Source organism: Tenrec ecaudatus, chromosome 4 (assembly GCF_050624435.1).
Source record: "Tenrec ecaudatus isolate mTenEca1 chromosome 4, mTenEca1.hap1, whole genome shotgun sequence".
Lineage (NCBI taxonomy): Eukaryota > Metazoa > Chordata > Mammalia > Afrosoricida > Tenrecidae > Tenrec > Tenrec ecaudatus.
Genome location: NC_134533.1, coordinates 200557101 through 200571892, shown reverse-complemented (window position 1 = coordinate 200571892; position 14792 = coordinate 200557101). Strand labels below are relative to the sequence as shown.

At 55.3% G+C, this 14792-nt stretch overlaps 1 protein-coding gene across 2 annotated transcripts in view; it reads right to left on the bottom strand.

The window, feature by feature from the left end:
* Nucleotides 1-3561: 3561 nt before the first annotated feature.
* The window catches only part of KLHL18 (kelch like family member 18), a 49520-nt gene continuing 38289 nt past the window's right edge, over nucleotides 3562-14792 (bottom strand). The window contains exons 5-10 of one of the 2 annotated variants that reach the window (XM_075547249.1): nucleotides 14204-14364; nucleotides 13718-13854; nucleotides 12187-12424; nucleotides 9190-9294; nucleotides 7428-7539; nucleotides 3562-6607 (exon numbers count right to left, since the gene is read on the bottom strand). In XM_075547249.1, the coding sequence (XP_075403364.1) occupies nucleotides 6224-6607; nucleotides 7428-7539; nucleotides 9190-9294; nucleotides 12187-12424; nucleotides 13718-13854; nucleotides 14204-14364 (1137 nt within the window). In that variant the 3' untranslated portion in view covers nucleotides 3562-6223. The remainder of the gene's footprint in view (nucleotides 6608-7427; nucleotides 7540-9189; nucleotides 9295-12186; nucleotides 12425-13717; nucleotides 13855-14203; nucleotides 14365-14792) is intronic. The other variant, XM_075547250.1, reaches the window with a different exon arrangement.

Genomic DNA, 14792 nt, shown 5'->3' with positions numbered 1-14792 from the left:
CAAAGCCCACAGGGAAGCACACACCAGCAAAATTAAAAAAAATAATAATTAAAAAAAAAAAGAACACACCAGCCTGTGTGATCACATGGTTCTGAAGGGATCAGTTATCAGGCATCAAAGAACAAAAACTAATATAATTGTGTGCTTACCTCCATGATACGATTGCTGAGGACAGACGGGTGCATAAGCAACTGTGGCAAAGAAAGCTGATGGTGCCCAGCTATCAAAAGATATAGCATCTGGGGTCTTAAAGGCTTGAAGGTAAACAAGCGGCCATCTAGCTCAGAAGCAACAAAGCCCACATGGAAGAAGCACACCAGCCTATTGCGATCATGAGGTGTTGAAGGGATCAGGTATCAGGCATCATCAGAACAAAAAAATCTTATCATAGTGAATGAAGGGGGAAGTGCAGAGTAGAGACCCAAGGCCCATTTGTCGGCCACTGGAGATCCCCTTGCAGAGGGGTCTAGGGGAGATGTGTCAGTCAGGGCACGATGTAGAAGACAGCTTTTCTCCAGTTCCTAAATGCTTCCTCGCACCCCAAACCCCCCACCCCCCACTATCATGATCCAAATTCTACCTTGCAAATCTGGATAGAGCAGAGGATGTACACTGTTGCAGATAGGAGCTGGAGGCACAGGGAATCCAGGGCTGATGATACCTTCAGGACCAGGGGTATGAGTAGCAATACTGGGAGGGTAGAGGGAGAGTGAGTTGGAAAGAGGGAACCGATTACAAGGATCTACATGTGACCTCCTCCCTGGGGGATGGACAACAGAAAAGGGGTGAAGGGAAATGTCGGACAGGGCAAGATATGACAAAATAATAATTTATAAATTGTCAAGGGCTCATGAGGGAGGGGGGAGCGGGGAGGGAGGGGAAAAAAAATGAGGACCTGATGCCAAGGGCTTAATTGGAGAGCAAATGCTTTGAAAATGATGAGGGCAATGAATGTACAGATGTGCTCTACACAATTGATGTGTGTATGGATTGTGATAAGAGTTGTATGAGTCCCTAATAAAATGTTTTTTTAAAATATTTTTAAAAACAGATACGCCCAATGAAAGAGGCCAGACCCAAACTGCCCCTACTGATAGGCGAAACCAAGAAGAGGCAATCTGGAGACAAGAAGCAAAACAATGGTTGGCTGAGCATGGCGGTGACAACAGGAATAACTGCACGCACGCCATGAAGGAGTTTTTTTGAGCAATAGAAATACCAAAGTTGGTTGTATAACTTTGTACATATGCTAAGACCCTTGCTTCATACATTTCCAGTGGGTACATTTTACAGCCAGTGAGCTCTCGGTAAATTTGTATAAAACAAACCCAAGTAAATTCCTGCTGCCAAGGAAGACTAGGAAAACTGGTTGAACCTGAATGCACCTGTGAGGCCATTACAATCAGGCCTTTGTCATGGGCATACAGGCCGAGCAAGCAATGAGACAGGAACCCTGAAGGGCCGGTTCTGGGAGACTGTGTGGGGAAAGGCGGTCTTTTACAGGATGCTATGGAGTTAAGAGTTTTGCTGCTTTTTTTGGAGTTAGGGTTTTAACCAACCCAAACTCACCGCCAGGGAAGCAGGTGGTGGTTTCGAAGTGCTGAACTTCCAGTTATCATCTCAGCTCATAGTCCACGATACCACCCAGGCTTCTGTCCACACCAGCAAACCTAGGCGGAGAGAATTTGTCAGGGACCAACAGTGGCTGTGGCACCGGAGCTTAAACTGGGGACAGCAATCCTGGGATCATCTCCGTGAGAACATCCCCCTCCCTTCCTTCCTGTTTTTTGGGCTGCATGATGGGGTGGAGTGAGCAGAATCTGAACCACAGCTGAGACAGAAAACTGGGAAAAGGGGCAGAAAGTCAAGCCTGTGGAGTGGTCGAGCAAACGCTCACGGGGCCACGGGGCTCTGGCCCTCAAGGAGGAACAGGTGCCGTGGAAAGGGCTGACTCTTTTACCCCCACAGCACAGGTAAGCTATTTCAGCACCAAGGGGCAGACTCTTACCATCTCAACATGGTTTCTTCTCTTCCCTTCACTGCCCGGTGTGCTCCCCAAGGCCCCTTCGACATACATGCCTCCCCACACTGGCAGGGAGGCTGGTGGCCCTCAGGAGCGTTGCACTAGGAGTGGGTTGGTCTGGTCCTAAGTCTTGAAGGAAGACCAGGTCCTTCCTGAACCAGGTCAGTTATTCAACCTCTGTCAACCAGAGTTATGCTCTATTTACTGTGGGGGCAGGTGCTGATACCTTCTAAAACGATACCCAAAGGAGACTGACCACAAATTGACTGGCTTGTCAAGTGTGGTCGGAGCGTTTCCTGACACCCACACCACATGAGCGTTTCCTGACACCCACACCACAGGAACTCGGGTGTGATCTCAGGAAAGGGATCAGAGGCTGCCCTGTGGGAAGAGCCCTCCCCCTTTGCTGTGCATCTGAGGCACCCAAGAAGCCTGACCACATTCCTGGGGTCCAGCCTTTGCTTCCTTCAGAGGAGCAGGGAGTGTTGTGGGGGGAGGGAAGGCAGCCTTTAACTCCCAGAGGCAGCTATCACATTCCTCAAAACCTCTTCTTAATCCGCCTCGTGATGTCCTGCGTCCTTTGAGGAAAACCTCCTCAGATTCCTGTTTGGAATCCCTAAGAAGGGTCTATTGTGCCTTCTGTGTCGACCGACCGAGCAACCGCTCCCTTGACTTTCACTGATCTGTGAGATCTGCTTGGAAGACACTGTTGATCCTGCAGAGACCCACAGACCTTGTCTGCCCACAGGAATGGGTTGAGCAGGTTCTGTCTGGAATACACCTGTGCATCTAGGAACCGGAGTCTTGGGAGCAATACCTCACTTACCCTCTCCAAGTTTAAAGGCATGCTCACACTAGGTTCCACCTCTCCCGCGTTCATATCCATCCACGTGGGTTCACTGCCCTCAAGCCCCTATCTCTGCGGCATCCACAGGGGTTTCTTGGTTGTAATCTGAATGGAACCAGATTGCCGGGCCTCTTCTGCTGCAGGAGCACTGGGCAGGCTAGAAGTGCCAACACCACAATCCGCTTGTGTCACTTAGGAGCCCGATTTACTTACAATATTAAAAAAATAAAAATTGAAGGGTGTATTGAAATAACCCAGGCGCCCATCAACAGATGACTAGATAAATAAAATGTGGTATATACGTACAGTGAAAGAGATTCTGATAGATGCCACATGAATGAGTCTTGAAATCAGGCTGGATGGACTAAGCCACTACAAAACACCCACACTGCAAGATCCCTCTGATATGAAACATACAGAACAGGCACATACACAGGGACCAGCTTATTAGAGGTTGCCAGGGGCAGGAGTGAGGAGAAAACAAGGGGTTATTGCTTCACGGGCGCTGCGTTTCCCGTCCCGGTAGTGAACACAAGTGGAAGCAGATCATGGTGCCGGTTGCATAGCAAGGTGAACAGAATCAACGCCACTGAATTGTACACATAAAACAGTCAAAATGACCACTGATTTGTTCTTGATAAATCTCATCACAAAATGACGTAAAAATAAAACCAAGGAAGGGCAAGGAGAATTACGAGCGCTCTCTTTATTTCTTTGGTTTCTTAACACAAACATCATGCGTGCTATAAATAAAAAGGGGAGGGTTCTTGGGAAGCAATACGTCGGAGAAGGGCAGAACTCCCGTCCAGGCGCTTCTCTGGGGTTGTCAGAACGCTGGTCTTCAGCTCCCGTCCTGGCTTTGATCTTGGGCGAAACCTGGAAGGCTCCAAGTGTTCTTCAGGGGGAAATGCCCAAGGAGCGTGGGCACACCAGTGTCCTCTGCTCAGAGCTGGGCTAGACCCCAAGGCGCGTCGAGTGCCATGTCTGTCCTACCTCCTGACTCAACTCTTCCCAACATCCTGCGGTGAGGCCTCCTGCTTCAGCGATGTTGCCACAAGGGTTCCAACGCCCAAGAGCCAGATCAGCAGACCAGCCATTTGCACATACTCATTCACCGTCTGTCCGAGGAACCTGTGTTTGTGTGTGTGTAAAATTTGCTCACTTGTGCTTGATCTTACTTGAAAACCCTGACCTCGAGTACAGCTGTGTGAGGCCCACACCAACAGGTGGGAGGGTGGGACTGTCCTCCAGCCCCAGGAAAAGGAGCCATCTGGCGCAGGTGTTTGAAGGACCCAGTGAGGCTCACTCACCAAGCAGCACACAGGCTGTTTCCGAGCCCACTTCACAATCGAGGCCTCAAATTCACCGGCGACGATGGGCATTTCTCTGTAACGGGAGATTCGGAGCCCGCCCTCCGTCACAAAGTCTACTCCTAGAGGCAAAGCCTGCACAGGGAAGCACGTGTGGGCTGGTGGGCGGAGAGGGTGCAGCCCCACCACGGACCCAGGTCACACCATATTGGATGTGAGTAATTTACAGTTAAAAATAAAACGCAACGTCAACACCAAAATCCCCACCCTGTTTTCAAGTGCTTGTGGCAGAGGCCCCGCTCCCACGTTTCGGGTGCAAAGGTCCTTTTCCCTTTGGATGGATGCGTGGCGACTGCACCACAGGGAACCTGAGGGGTCCCGGGCTGGAAGGCTTCCCACAGGCTTCTGGGTGCCCCTCCAGGCAGGTGCAGAGGGGAGGATAGCCAGATGGGGAGTTGGGACCCTAAGACCCAGCATTGGGTGACAGGGGTCAATTCCTCCTTTTGTGTCGACCGGAAGAATTTTGTGAAACCAGATTTTGGCAGCAGCACTTGAAGGAAAGGCCTGAAGTACCACAGACTTGACGGGTTTTCTCTCTTAGTCCTTCCTCCTTCTCCAGCTTGTTCTGGCTCGATTACAAAAGCTGCAGGGAGGCGGCGGCTCCAGTGCCGCCCAGTGCACGGGTTAGAGAAGGTGTCCCCCCTTGTGTGAGGCTCCGCCAAGGGAGGAGAAGAGGAACAACAGGCCTGGGGTCCTTTCAGGAGGAAATAAAAAACACTGTTGTTCTCTGCAGCAGCGGCCAGACATTCTTTCGGCCTGTAGTCCATAAAGTGGTGAAGTCAGCTTCACCTGACTCAAAGGTCTGTTTTGCTGGTCAGTCGGAGGGGGCCAGACCCCTGGATTGGGCGAGTGGGTGGAGGGGCAGTGGGCTGGCAGAGTTGATGAGGGTACTGGGCCAAGCCAGCTCCCAGCTGGTGGACAGAGCAAGTCCCTAGTGAAGGGACTGGAGGTACAGTCACTGTCTCCAGAAACATCGCAATGGGTAACATGACCCCAGAAGGAAAGTGAGAATCTGCCCAGACCAGTTTGTTCCCTGGGCCAGACCAAGGAAAGGGTCCGAAGTGGGGTGGAGGCGGGCGGGGGGGGGGGGGGCATCCACCAGCCTCTGGAGCTGAGCTCTGGGCTGGGGCTTCACTCTGAGAAGGTCGGCAGTCATTCGGCAGACTGGCTGAACCACAGATTTAAAAAGTCCTCCGACAACGAGTGTGAAGACAAACACAGGAGCACCCTGCTTCAGGGGCAGGCGAGAGGGCACCGACCACACCGGAGCTCCGAGGGAACCCCAGGGCAGAGGGACCAGGCCTTGGGGCCCTGGGCTCCGCAGGTGGGAGTGAAGGCTGCACTTTGCACGTCGGGCGGCCTTCCGTGTTCACGTGTGTGCCTTTTAGTGTCTTTTGTACTGTTCCCTTCTGGCAAAAAAAAAATCCACTTTAAAAAAGGTGTTCTTTTTCTTTCCAGTTTCTTGCAAGTGTTCTTTGCTGTTTCATGTCCCTTCTGTTTCGTTCCAGGCTCTTTTCTGACTCTTCTACCTCTCCTCAATAATAAGGTGACGACAATACCCACATCAACCCTCCCGGGATCTCCGCTGCCCGGAGGTGTGCCCGGTGCCTCCTGTGCACGCGCACTTCCTCGCCGGCCCGGCCCGCAGCCACCCCAGAGCACGCTGGCCACCACACGGCCGGCCGGACACGGCAGGCGGGGAGGGCGGGGCTCGCCCCGTGGTGGCAGGTGGGCGCAGGGGCAGCGGGGCCCAGAGGGGCTTCTTGGGGCCCCGGCCCTGCGTCGTGATGGCCTAGGCCCGAAGGGCGCAGGGGCAGCCCAACAAGGACGGCCTTGAGCACCTAGAAACCCCATACCTGGGGAGGGGGGGCGCACCCCACCTTCGGGTCCACCGCTTCTCCCCGCGGGGCTGTGCCGGAAGGAGCGTCTGTGTGTGAGGCAGACCCCCTACCACCCACCCCTGCGCATCCCACCCTCTCGGCCTCAGATGGTGAGGGGGATGCAGCCCACACCGACACCCCCCTCGTGACACGCCATAGGCGCCATAAAGGTCCAGCGGTCCAACTCTGGGTCGTACATCTCCACCGAGCTGAGGTTCGACTGCCCGTCGTAACCGCCCACGGCGTAGAGGCGCCCGCAGCTGGCCACCAGGGAGACCCGGCTCCGCCGCGTGTGCATGGGGACGATCAGGCACCACTGGTCGGCCACCGAACTGTACACCTCGGCGATGCTCAGGAAGCCGGAGCCGTCGTAGCCCCCGCAGACGAACAGCTTGCTGCCCAGGGAGGCGGCGCCGTGCCGGCAACGCTTGTTCAGCATGCTTGCGGCCGGGTGCCAGGTGGCCGTGTGGCGGTTGTAGTGCTCCACCTACGGCAGAGGGAGGGGACGGGCAGGCAATCAGGGCCAGTGCTTAGGCCACTGGGCCGGCAAGGGGGGGCACTGGCGGGTAGCCCAGAGAGGAGGGCCTCTGCCAACGGCACACCTGCCCTTGAGCTTACAACCAGGAGGGTGAGAGGTGCCCTAATCTGACCCCTTCTGTTTACAACTAACGATTAGCCCAAGGGTGCACTGCCCATGGGGGTCTCAACACAGCACTGGCTGGCTCCACAGAATCACTGGTCAATGGTGGTTGAGTCGATTTTGGGGGACAAAAAAAATGCAATTTCAAGCTGATTGCACAGAGGAACAGAAAACTATTTTAAAAAATCACTGCCATCAAGTTGATTCCGACTCATGGTGCCTCTACCAGACAGGGTGGAACTGCCCCTGTGGGTTTCCAAGACTGTCACTCTTTCCAGGAGTAGAAACCTGTCTTTGTCCAACAGAGCAGCTGGTGGTTTGAAACTGCTGACCTCACGGTAAACAGCCTCAGCAGCCCAACACGCATCCACCACTGCCCCCAGGCCTCCTTGCAAATTCACGCTCTGTGCCTGAGATTTCTCTGAAAGGGGTTTCACAAGGGCTCATCAGCCAAGGGTGGACGGCTGGGCTTTGCGCTCCTCCCTCCAGCCCCCCACTACTGTGGGCCCTGTGCACTCTGGCACCTTCCTCCGGAATGTAAGAATTTCAGGGCATGTGCACGGTGCTCTGGGATCTCGGTTTGTCTAGCTATGGCCAGCTACAGCTCTCTGTCTGAATGACTCTTGAGAAGGGAGGAGGGGCCCTTAGTCCAGGGAGCCAGACTCACACTGTTGAAGATCTGCAGGCCGTCATGGCCTCCTGACACGTATATCCTGCCCTCGAAGACTGTGACCCCCGCAGCGCTGCGATTGGAGCTCATCGGGGTCACCACAGTCCACCTGTAGGGGAAAGCCAAAATGGGAGGGGCGGCGTGAGCACCATGTGTGTCCCCGTCCTCCCATGGTGGGCCGTGCTGCCCTCTCATCTTACGCTGAGCTGTGCTGCGTCCCGCTGTGCGCTGGACTGTCTCTTCCCCTCCGCCCCCTCTCCTCCACCCCCCACTGCTGATTGCTCTCTCTGGCTCAACATCAGCATGTCCCCACACTGCCTCCATCTCCCACAGACCTGTTCCCGCCCTGCGCTCCCGTGCGTGCAGGGCACCACCCACTATGTGGCACTGGCAAAACTCAGGATTTTCTCGGGCTTCTGGTCTCTTCATCTCAGCGTTCTCGTGGTCACCAAATCCCAGCTAGTTTGACTCCCAGCCACCGCTCTTCCCACCCCTGCTGCCCAAGTCCCAGCCTGCCACCAGAACTACTTTAAGAACCCTCTCCCCAACCCCCAAAGATGGTCCAGTTTTCACTGGACCTCATCCTAACCCCACAGAGCCAGAGGATCCTTGATGTTTCCTGGAAGGTGGGACTAGGTTCCCTGCTGAGGTTCTGCACCACCAGCTCAGGCCTACTTTCCAGTTTCCTCTGGGTACTGGCCCCTACGCCCTTCTCCCACTAGATGATGCTGTCTTCAGTTATGCTGAGTGCTGTCCTGTCCCTGAGCTGCTCCTGAATGCACGGTTCCCACTGCCCACCCACATGGGTCTCACTGCAGCAGACGCCCACCTGCTATGTCCTTCCTCCCAGCCCCACGAGAGGAAGGTGCTCCTACCCTGCACCCAGCAGCTCTGGATACAGGCCTCCAGGGCGAGGCGGTGAAGGCACCCTTGGGCTCCACTAGACTCGGCACTGCGCCCGGACCCTGGACACCTAGCTCCCGCCACGGGGAGTAAGCAGGCTGAGGGAATGGATGGTGTTGGCTGACAAACACCCTACTGGATCCACTCACTCACTGGATTTGGTTTTATTACATAATTACCAAAATAGCCAAAGTGCGGAAATGAAATACCATATAGACTCGAGTATAAGTTGAACCGAACATCAGCCGAGACACCTAATTTTACCACAAAAACTGCATTAAAATGTGCTGAAAAACTCAGCTTATACACGAGCATACACAGTATCGAGGCTACGTTTTACCAGAGCCCTCCATAAGCAATAATAGGTATTATATGGAATGCCAGGCTAAACAGGCTTCTCTGCAGCAGAATTTTGCAGAGCCTAACACATCCTGCTACATAACGTTGAAACCACTAGTGCATCTTAGAAGAACAGGACTTTGTGGGACTGCCAAACATACTTGGACCATATTACCTTTTTCTCTCCACCTGCCTGCTCTCCGACCCAATCATATCCTACCCACTTTGGAAAATGCAGCTCATCTATGTTAGCCCTCTTATCTGTATTTACATAAAAGGGGGCCGATTAAGCTGAGAGCATTAAGGTCTCCCAGGATCAATACTCTCGTCTGTTTTCAACATTCATTCATTCATTTACTGAGCCAACAGTTATGAAATACCTATTCCATGCAAGACACTACCGGCCTCAGAAGGTCAGACATTATCTACTCTTGCAGCTGTGACTTCTCACTCTGTTTAAGAAGGTCCGGCTGCCCCGTGGCATGGGTGGGTGGGAGGGGGAGGCTACAGTCCTTACTTGTCCGTCTCGGGCGAGTAGGTCTCCACAGAGTTGAGGGAGGAGTTGCCATCGTAGCCCCCACAGACGTAGATCTGCCCATCCAGCACGACTGTCCCCATGGCACTGCAACAGACAGAGCTGTCAGCCGAGAGAGCCACAGGTGGCTGGCTCAGCTAGAAATGTACCTCACCATCACCTGCCAAGTTCCCGACTAGGTGTAAACTCCAGGTGGGGACTAGAGGGGCAGAAGCTTTCCTGTGGTTCCCTCACATCTCTTACCCCCCCACTCCCCCACCCCGTTACGGGCTCCCTCCCTTTATCCTCTCTTCTCAGTTCTTGATCTCCTGAAATGCCCACCTGCCACTGCCACTGGGCTGTGCCGGTGCCTAGGTCAAATTCCCCTCTTCTTTTCCGGAAGTCACTGAGACCACCCAGCAAGCAGCGCTCTCTCCTGTCCCCACTCTCCCTGAGTGCCAGGCCACGCTCTTACGGCACCTATCTATCACAGGTGCACATGCATCGAGCTGTGGGTTTTCACCAGGCCCTCAGCAGGTGCACTCTCCTAGGCACAGTTTGGAGTGGTAAGCCAAATGCCCCTGCCCCCTGGCTGCTTACACTCTGGCACCATGGGGAACCAGCATCTGATGCTCCCTGTAACAGGGAGGCCTCCTAGAAGGCAGGGAAGGGTCTTCACCTGTGAACCTGGGCTGCGCTTAGCATGGTGTTTGTCCACAGCAGGCCCGCAGGACATGTTTGTTGCAGCTCTAATTTTCCAGACTCTGTTTCAGAAGTCCAAGTTCCCTGCTCCCTGATTTAACCATTCGATTCACCATTAAGCTTGCCAGGTGTCTCGTCATTACAGACAGGGCCTTGCACGGCTCTGTCTTAGCAAGTGAAGCCACAGCTCCTGCAGGCTCTGCGCTGATGACATGCATCACGTGCTCTGCATCTGTCATCTCAGCCTGCAGGGCAGGAAGCCTGGTCATCAGCACTGGGCAGCTGAGCAGCTTCAGCTCGGGGAGGCTGGGCTCTCCCCTCAGAAAGAGGGCTGCTCAGGTATAGGCTGGACTCTGAAGACGTACAGACCATCAGGCCAGGCTCTCTTAATATCAAAGACCCAGAGAGGCCTGGAGTCACTGAGCAAATCTTTCACTCTACCCAATGCATCACGCAAAGTTAAAAAACAAACCCCAAGCTGTGATTCTGTTTTCCAACCTGAGGCTGGGGAGATGCAAAGTGAATCTGGGTGTGGGATACACAGGAAAGAGCAACTCAATCGGGCTCACTGCCCCACTCGGTCTGCAAGAGGGAGGGAGCCTGTCTTGGGCACAGACTGTGGGAAGATCACGCACTCACAGATGCAGACACAGACAAACAGAAAAAGCCGAAACACGGGCTCAACCACATGGTCAGAGGGGATGAAGAGAACCACTGAGCGCAGGGCACAGGCCATCCGGGAAGCGGTGAGCCAAATGTGATGAGATACAGGGGGACGGTCTGGCGGGAGACGACGTCTCACAGGTGGTCTGGGAGAAGGAAAGAGGCAGCAGGAAGGAGGCTGTCACCGACTGTCTGGGCAGACAGCCGGTGGGTTGTTAGGGGAGACTGGAAGAACTTTTGAAGGCAGCCCGTGTTTGAAGGGGATGAAAGCGAGCAGGACCCACGCACTAGTCTGAGGGCATTACCCCAGGCCGGAGAAGGCTTACCGGAGGGCCCTGCTCCCGGACCATACTCCAGACCCTGTGACATCGAAGCCAGCAAGGGCAATGGGTTGTTCTGTTCTTTCCGCAACAGAACCTACGCTGAGTCCCGCCTTACAGGTTTAACAGCTGTTCCAGCTGTGACCACACACGGCGGCACTGCTGCGTACGGAAACTGCTGCACTTTTAGGTGGCAGGGGCTTTCGAGGCAGCCTTGATCTGACTAACGGGGCCCAAGCGCAGTTGGGCAAAGAGGTCTGTGAGGTGAGCGCTCAGACCGCACACGATAGAGCAGAAAGGGCCTAGGAACGCGTCCAGTCTGGCGATTGCCAACTGCCCCACTTTCTCAAATTTGTGTAATTAACTAATTTTCCCCTACGGTTAGGCATATGCCAAGGAAGCCGAAGGAAAGAGCTTCTGGTGAAACGAGTAGGGGCCTTGGCTGGTTGGCTGATAGGTTGGGTCCCTGAAGAGGGTGCCACGTGACACCAGATCTGGTGCAGCCTCGCCGAGGGCAGAGGAACGGAAGGTCGTCCGTTAACCCCCTCCAAGCTCACCATGCCCGAGCCTGTGCTCATTCAACCCCACTGCTAACGCCCGGAGAGACACTGCCCGTCCCTTCCGCACTCGGAAGGCCACCTGGAGGCACTGTCTGCATGCCCTCCGGTCCCACATCTTCCGCAGGAAATGTGAGTGGGCAAGTGGTGGGAGGAACAAGCAGCTGACCTGCATTCTGCGTGTGACCCACGAGCTTGGTCTGCCCGGCAAGTCCCTGTGCACTCCAGCCCTGGGGAACGTGTGGTGACCCTGAAGTGAAGGACACAGCGTTGGCTTACGTAATCCCCCAGATGGTGAGAGCGCAGGTGGGGTAGGGCTGAGGGGGTGAAGAATGTGCGTGTGTATGTACAGATGCACATATCTGTATCTATCTATAAATAAAATCCTGGATTTCCTTTTACCTTTAATGAAATTAAATCCTCCTCCTTCACATTTCAGCTCGAATCTCAAATTTCTGTGAGATCTCCCCACAGCTCTAGTCCCGTTTCCCTCCTCAAGCCTCCCCTCCCACCTGTTTCCAGCTCTTTTGTCTGGCAGGCAGTATAGCGGAGGACGGTCCTGCCTCGACCCCCCAGCTCCCTGGAGGACACACAAGTATTTCCTTCCAGGCAGACAGGGCTCGCTCCCAGGAGCTGCTGCCAGTGGCCGGCCCGCTGCCAAGAGTGCCTTTAGTTTTGTGGTCTCTCTTTGGCACTCCCCAGGAGCGAGGGGTGTGTGTGTGTTCATTCGGGCTGCAAACAGGAATGTCCAGGAATACCTTCTCTTGCTATTCATACTCCCCACTCTGGTCCAGGTGTCTGTCTCTGGGTTGTAGACCTCCACAGTGCTCAGCCGGAGCTGCCCGTCGTAGCCCCCGATGGCGTAGAGCAGCCCGTTCACCACGGCCACGCCCACGCGGCTCCGGGCAGTGGTCATGGGGTGGCACTTCTCCCAGCGATTGGCGATGGGGTCGAACACTTCCACCACGTTCAGGGAGTCACCTGCATAAAAATTTGCTACTCACATGAAAACCCGTGTGGCCACATGCCTGGATCAGTTCTTGGGCACTGACTTACGCGAGGATTTAACTCAACTCTCTTAAATCTTCCCAAAGACCTGGTCAACCCAAGAGGGCCTGGGAAGCCATGTCAGCCAGTGACATGAAATGAAGTGTGTCCCCACTGCTGAATGGAGAACTGACTTGCTCTGGCTTCACGGGGCCTCGAGCCTCATCCCTCAGGGAGTCGGACTCGGAGAGGAGGCATTGCTTTCTGGAGGGCAACTCTGTTACCATCAAGCACGCGCTAAGCCCGAGATGGACGTTAGTCAACTCTGAGTGCCCCCAACAGGAGGCATGCCCCTCTCGAAGGGCTCAAGCTCTCCTGGCTAATCCTCATCTGCCTGTGGGTGACCCCAGCAGGTGGCTTTGTGTCCTTGTCCCCAGAATGGGAGGTGGGGCTGCTCTGAAGACTGAGGGCAAAGCATCGAGCCTGGTCTGAGGCACAGTGAGCCAAGCTGCTGCTGTGGACCCTGATGCATGGCCGCCCCTCATGGGGCAGAAGCAGAGCTGAGCTCCAGCTAGGGCTTTCTTGACTGTCATCTTTATGGAAGTAGCTCGCCAGGTGCTACTTCCTGTGGTGCTGTGGGGGTGGGTTTGCAGCAGCCTCGAGGTCAGTAGTCACACGCCGCCTGGGAGCCCGCAGAAATAGCAGTCATTGCAGTGAGGGGAAATGAGCAGGGCGAGGCCGTCCCTTTCACCAGGAGTCTGGGAAGACCCGGTGAGATTCCTGCCCTCCTGGGTTCATTCTGCTCTGGGACCCCCAAGGGCACCTGCCTCGATGTCAGCAGGGGAAGGCCCTGTGTGCTCGGAGAGGGGCATTCTTGCAGTCTAGCCTGAGATTCCTCATATGACTGACTGTGACGAGCCTGGTACACCGACTTGGCCCCAGAGCTGAGTACGGGTCGGGAGCCACTATGATGTTAGGGACAGTGTGCTGGCTCGGGTGTCCGGACACCAAGTTCTGGTCCTCTGCCTGCACCATCTGTGTGAGCAGAGGGGCTCTCTGGACCTACACAGTCCCATCCAGACAGGAAGAGCTCTCCCAACAGTCAACACCCTTTAGCTCTGATATGCTGAATCTGAAGTCTAACCCCCAACAGGCTCTCCCTGCATAAGGCTGACAAAAGTCAAAGAGGGCCAGGGTGGGGCCAGGCCCACGGAGAGGACCCCGGAGGGCCAGGCTGTGTCCCGGTGCCTCGTTGTCCACGGAGTCTAAGCCAGGGCTCTGCAAAGGGGAGCTGCAAGATACCTGCTGAGTTGAGGCCGCCCACAGCATAGATGAGGCCCGCGATGGAGGTGCAGCAGCGGGGCCGAGTTCTGAAGGCTGGCAGGTGGGGCCGGCGCTCTGGCATGAGGTGATAGTCCTTCGCTTCATCCACCAGGTCCCTGGAATGAGGAGGGGAGATGCTAGGACGGGAGTCATGCTCCACACCTGGTCCACATGTGCACTGTTTGAGGCTGGCTTCTCTTTCTCCAGTGGGAAGGAGGAGCCTTCCAGATGGGGTGGGCTCGAGGAAATGAGGTGACTTTGAGGGGCTGCTGAGACATGCTCAGCGTCGGAGGGCGGGGCGGGCAAGCAGAGTCTACTGTAGTCGGCAGAGTCAAAACACCAAAGCAGGGTGGGGGCTACAGTGGCGAGCTTCTGGAGGGTCGGCAGCGACGGTCTGCATCCCACCTACACTCAGGTTGGGGCCTTCCTTTTCCCAGGATTGCACCACGGCTGACTTGGTCTCACCTGCATTTGTGGCAGCATCGCACCAGGTCATCCTGCTGCACTCGGTCCGACAGGAACTGGGGTCGGCAGAGAGGCAGGCGGATATTAGACAGCAGCTCAGGCAGGCAGGCCCCTCTCTGCTCCCGGTCATATCGGATCCAGGCCAAAGCAGCTTCAAAGACCTGCCAAGGCAGAGGTGAGGCTGGCTGACGGGAGTGTCGCCTCCCAAGCAGAGGCCAGGCACCCCACTGCACTGCCCACTCTCAAACCCCACACCCTTCTCCACTGGTCCCCTGACTCCGCAGCTCCCTTTCTCTGGGCCCTGCTACTCTGCCCGGTCCTGTCTCTTGAAACTGAAGCCATGGCTCCTGGGAGCAGCTTACCTGGCTTCCAGGACCACTTGCTAATAAGGAAAACCCAGCTTCTTGCTCCTTTTTGCTCTCCCTCGGGTACTCTCACCCGGAAGGAAAGCTCTGCCTGCGGGAAGTCAGGCTATTGAGAGTCAAGTCCCCCTCTGCTTGTCATGTCGGACAGAGGACATACTGGTGGCCACTCCTCTTGGCTACGGCCTGCTTCCTATGCAGCCTTAGTCCCTCGGTGTCCCCCCTCT